At 44.0% G+C, this 6,000-nt stretch overlaps 1 protein-coding gene across 1 annotated transcript in view; it reads left to right on the forward strand.

The window, feature by feature from the left end:
• Positions 1-3,357, forward strand: part of ABLIM1 (actin binding LIM protein 1) — a 786,962-nt gene extending 783,605 nt beyond the window's left edge. The window contains exon 22 of the mRNA XM_069239305.1: positions 2,375-3,357. Coding sequence (XP_069095406.1) covers positions 2,375-2,488 — 114 coding nt within the window. The 3' untranslated portion in view covers positions 2,489-3,357. The remainder of the gene's footprint in view (positions 1-2,374) is intronic.
• Positions 3,358-6,000: the final 2,643 nt, after the last annotated feature.

A 6,000-nucleotide genomic window follows, 5' to 3' on the forward strand; every position in this document is an offset into this window, starting at 1 on the left:
CGCAGCAGCAGGGGAGGGTCCTCCACCTGAACCTGTCAACTCTCCGCCTCCTTGCATAGAGATTGAGCAGCAACAGTTGATAGTGTTTGATCTTCCTCCCAAAGTCTGCAACATTATCTTGGTGGCAAGCGTTCCTCCACCAAAATGGTATACATCTGCAGATGGCCAAGGTTTGTAAAGTATTGTACAGAAAAGTCCACCGACCCTCTTTCTGCCTCTTTTTCTGATATTCTACTCTTCAGTCTTACCCTTGCCCAGCAGGGCGCTGCCCTGATCGCTCTCAAGGGTTATTTCTCTGCTCTATCCACCTTCCTATGGATGCCTGACCAACCCTCTTCATTTAAGTCCCCTATTGTAAATAGGTTTCTCAAGGAGCTTGTACATATGTTTCCCCCTTCGCCCTTCATTATGCCTCAGTGGGACATGAACCTGGTTCCCACTTACCTTATGTGTGCTCCTGTTGAGCCGCTACACAATAGTCCCCTCTGGCTGCTTACCATCAAGACAGCCTCTGGAGAAGTGTGGCTCAAGTGGAGAAGTGTGGCTCAATGGTTAGTGCGGCAGACCCTGATGCAGAAATCTGGCCCGGGACCAGGGTTCAATTCCCGCCTCGGCGGGTCTTGGGCTCAATTTCCTTGGACCTGATCATTCTCGCATCGGTGCCTAATCTAATTTATGGGTCCCACTCTGTAACTCTGGGCAATAGCTTGCTTAATCTCCACAACGGCCCCAACAGCGCTGGGATGCCTGGCTTCACCTTGGAGGTTGCCCAGGAGTGGGCACCTCACAGGGAAAAGCCAGGAGGGGTTCCACAGCAGTATGCGTACAGCGCCTTGAGACCCTAACGGGTGAGTAGTGCGCTGTACACAGTTTACAGCCTCCTTAGTGGAAATAACATCTGCCCAGGTGTGAGTGGGCTGCAGGCTTCATCATCTAAGCCTCCCTATCTTAATGTGTTCTCTGACAAAGTGGTGCATCGCACTTGGGCCTCTTTCCTCCCGAGAGTGGTGACACCATTCCATTTGGGACAGTTTGTCACCCTGCCACCTTTTACGCTCCTCCACATCCCTCTAAAGAAGAGGAGAGACTTCATTGTCTGGACCCCAAAAGAGCGTTGTCGTTCTACCTTGACCGCACAAAAGAGTTCCGGGTGGACAACCAACTCTTCGTGGGCTATGTAGGAGCTAATAAAGGTTGGGAGGTACAGAAAGAAACCGTTTCACGCTGGGTCATTCTCTGTATCACGATCTGCTATGCCCTGGCTAAAAAGCAGCCTCCTCAGGGCTTGAGGGCCCATTCCACTAGTGAAAAAGCTGCAACCACTGTGTTAGCTCATGTAGTTTCAGTCCTGGACATCTGCCAGGCAGCAACGTGGGCGTCTCTGCACATGTTTGCTAAACATTACTGCCTGGACAGTCAAGTCCACATAGATGGGCATTTCGCCCGTTCAGTCCTGCAAGACTTCATAGTCTCGGTAAATTTGTCTGCGGCTCACTGCCAGGATGGGGTGGCTTGGGTATCTATTCAAAGGTGAGGAATCTGAAGCTTGAAGTCTCTATCAGATGAACAAGTTACTTACCTTTGGTTACACATTATCTGGTAGAGACAATATGTAGCTGTAGATTCCTTACAGGCCCACCCATGTCTCCCCGCTCTGCGGACAGATTTATAAGGCTAGGTTTGTTTCCCTTTTAGGGCTCTAGTTTGGACACACACTTGTCAGGTTACTTCATGGCTCTGCGTTCCTGACATGGAAAGTCACGAAATGTAACTGACGCCTCCACGCCTAGGTGGCATCTGTAGGTGACCACCACGTCACTTCCTGGCTGCCGCTGATGACGCACGGAACTGAACGAAGCCACCTGACAGCGAGCAGGGGTACCGCTCACACAAAAGTTTCCGGATCCAGTGTGAGGCCTGGGAAATTAAAACGTAAGAAATCTGCAGCTAGATATTGTCTTTACCAGATGATGGGTTATCGAAGGGAAGTGACTTGTTCTTTCCTGAGAAAAACATAAATGTCATGGGCAGAGTTCTTGAGCTAATCTCAATTAATTCCCCGTGCCACTCCAGACCAGGATTAGCTTATCACATCAGCTTGGTCATGCTCCAAAAGAAGATGTCCAGTCTGAACTGCTAGGTAATATCCCCTGTAAACAAGATACAAATAAAAAAAAAATTGATTCATTCTGCACGTGTGTGTGAAACTCTGGAGTCCTATGGCATGCTCTGTTCTTTATTCTCCAGAGTCTGTGATGATGACAGTATTGATCATAGTTCTGGTGTTTGAAACAACAAAAAATAAAAGGTTTTTGAGGGTTACGTTGATATCTGGTTAACTTTTTTTCTTCTCTTTTCATCTCCCCAACTGCAGCGCCACCTGGCTCCTGAGGTCTTCCACGAGATATTTGGAATGACGATACAAGAATTTGACAGGTTACCTCTCTGGAGACGCAACGACATGAAGAAGAGAGCTATGCTGTTCTGACCCGCTGGCCTGCTTGTGCCAACTTTAAAAGATTTATAGGATAATGCCTCATAAAAATATATATATATATAAATATATAAACAATCACAACTCCATTTTATTTCAGGAAAGAACTTGCAAAAGAAGGACCACAAAAGGGAACATTCATTTTGATAGCCCCTGCTCCTAAGTCATGGAAGACACTTGAGAGTAGAAGGTTAAGTTGGGGGTGGTCCTGGGTGCAGAAGATTATGATCCCAAAAACACCCGATTGTGGCTTTAAAAGATTTATTATTTTTTCACCAAATGCAGTCCAGGAAATCCCTTTCTCGTCATGCCTAGGACTTAATGGACTGCAGCTCTGGGAGAGCCCGGAAGTGCCCTTAGAAACGCCTGACAGAATGAAGTAGTTATCACTCCAAGGACGAAATCTATATATAGCGCGTAGAAATGTTTTGAAGAAATCCACAAACGTGTAATAATACATAGAGCATAGCATTGCCCCCTTTTATTTTTGGAGACCCTTTTGCACAACTGTATTGTTGTAGTTTTTTTTTTTTTATTTGTGTTTTTTTATGGCGCTCACCACCTAGAAGCCTCTGGGTGCATCTGGTGAATGCGTATTAACTTCTGCTGTGAGCTGGATGACAGCATGCACAATCTGAAGATGTTAACGATGATATGATCCGTGTGAGACCAGTGGCAGCGGTGATGTTTGGAACTTTCCAGCCCGGAGAAGGCGCCAGGCTTTACAGCTGTGTGCTCTCAAAACTAAAGGCCATGCGCATGTTTTTATTATTTTTTTTCAAGTTAAAAAACAATCCAGACTGTTTTCATCTGCACATGATCAGAACTCTTTAAAGATTAAATGCCATGTTATTTTTTGGGAATCATTGTTGTACTGTATTTTTTTAGTCTTCGTTGCCATTTTTGCCGAAGTAAATAGCCGAAGTTTTTACATTTATCCGAGGGATTTCAGCGAGTGAAAAGCAGAGGCACACACCCTATTTATTGTCAGCTCGCACACAAAATTGTTAGTTGGTACTCTCATGGTGACACGGTTCAAATTTCTGGTTTAAATATAGCTTTGGTAAATGGTTCCTCTTGAAAAGTATGTCTGCTTGTGCCCTAACTTCAAAATCATTTTTTGTACAGTGGTAGATCTTTTAACTCAGTGTAATGATTGTAAAATAAATATGCACTGAGGCACAGATTTTTTCTTAAAAAGCCTTGGGATATTGCCCATCAGCTGCTATTGTCACAGTACTAAAGGGAAAGTAGAACTTGCATGTGTGATGGCTACCTTGTGATGTCTCCACCTCAAAAATCGGAGTTGCATCTTTTTCCCAGCTATAGAAATCATATTTTAGACTCAAACATATTTGCATGACTTCTTCCCTGTAACATGCCCTTCAAAGTTCCACCAATAGAAATTGCTATCTCATCTTAGATTGGGTGTCACTACAATTTACACTGGTGGCAGTGCCAGTTTCAAAACTCTCTGATCATCAATGCACAGAAGTTCAGGTTCTGATCCCATTTATATTATATGGCTGCTGGATTTTCACTCTGTTGAATCTGAGGAATTCTGAGGTCTCACAGAGGCCACATTATGGAATCCCCCAACTGACCGTGTACTAGTTGCTGGACTAGAATGTTAGGCTGGACTCAGTCTAGGCCAGTAGCATCAGGTTCCTGTACAGCTGGTGACCCAGAGTCTGGATGAGTCATCCTGGAACCCAGATGACTACTTGAAAACCTTTCAGAAGTAGGCAATGCAGAGGCCTTAAGGAAAAAAGCGGAATGTTCCTGATTCCTAGTCCTCATAGGGAAAGAGTACTCGAGTAAGGTGGTATAGCACAAGGTTCCGATGGAACATCTTTGCAAAAGGACGAGCAGCCAGCATGATAACAACATCAGCGCACTAAATGATGCACCATGTGGGTACCTTTAATTGTTTCCTACACCTTGCTGCAAATAAAAAGAAGCACAGAAGAAATAAATCCTCCCAAAATACACACAGGAACAAGAAAGAAGATTAGTAGTGTAGTTTAAAGGAAGAGAGGAACCCATCTGAATAATGTGAAGAAATGAAAAAAACATGGAACTACTTACACAAGAAATAAATAGGCTCCCACAATTTTGTGTATGTACCATTACACAAATGTGTTGAAAATGATGCTACAGTGCAGCTAGCTTTGCATTTGAAGGGGCTGAATAATTAGTAGGAAAATAAAATAAAGACAAGTGAGTGATATTAAGAGGAATCAATTCTACGATTCGTCTACCAGGGATACGAGAGAGTTGCTCTAAACACCAGCACTTCACCAGAGAGAAGTGCAATAAAACTACCACAATGTGGTTTGGTGCTATGTGCAAGCAAATGAACTAAAATAACAGAGAAGTTGTAAAGGCATAAACTGGGACAACACAGACCAGCTACAACAAACTTTACATTAAGAAGAGCTGAGGGAAGGAAATTCTGAAAAACAGTACCATAAAAATAATTTGAAGAGAAATAGTATCAAACTAGGCGACCATTGAAAACAGTGGGCAAAAGCTAATGCAAGATTAATAGTGAGGGTAATCCATCAAGATGAAAATGAGTGCACAAAGTAGATCAGTGAGAAGCTAGAAGAGGGTAATTGTTCCCGAACAGCTGGAATCAAAAGCATAAACACATTAACAAAAAGAGATGAACTACAAATTGGCATTCATAACGACATTAAACTCACCCAAATTGTTGATCATTTCAATGGACTTAGAGGGTTAATTACGTGTAGGTTAACTACCATAATTAGTTTTTTCTGACCAATTAAGGTGGCAGAACTGCAGGCTTTTCACAGTGGATTTTCAGCTGCTCCACTGACAAAAACCCTTAATCTGCTGACCTGTTCACCACCACTTGGCCAGAATGGCCACAGTGGCAGTCGCCCTACGTCACTACATTTCGCTGCCCAGAGCCACCATGCAGGGCATGTTGGCTCTTGGCAGGGAAATTGCTCTATTGCACCTACACACAAAGAGAAAACAAAAAAGTGGAAAGAGAAAACTTATTGTGCCAGGGCCATAGATTGTTTTGTTTTTCAAGAATAAACTCCAATATACAAGTTTATTCTTGAAAAATAAAAACATTTCTTGAGCGGGTGCCATGAGCATGGTGTTTGCTGCTGTTGCATGTGTTGCTTTGAAAGCTTAGCGGTCCTCGCCAGGCAGTCAGGGGTCTCTGTGGTTTGTGATTCCTTGCTTGGGGATTTTGGTGGTCACCCACTATGCTCTAAACCACTCTGTGGCCCGGCCAGGAAGAGCTAACAACATAAGCACACTCACTAGGCAAAGAAGCTGTACTTGGCCCATGCTTCAGGAGAGAGGCAAACAAATGTAGAGGAAGTGAACCCGGCACACTCTGCCCAAAGAGAAGCAAGGAAATGAGAGTGAGGATGAAGCCAGCCAAAAATGTGAGCTAACAAAATGCCTTGCAAGGGAAATCGCATGTGCTGTCTCAGATGAGACCTAAAATTGAGTGTGGGGAA

Source organism: Pleurodeles waltl, chromosome 6 (genome assembly GCF_031143425.1).
Source record: "Pleurodeles waltl isolate 20211129_DDA chromosome 6, aPleWal1.hap1.20221129, whole genome shotgun sequence".
Taxonomy (NCBI): Eukaryota; Metazoa; Chordata; class Amphibia; order Caudata; family Salamandridae; genus Pleurodeles; species Pleurodeles waltl.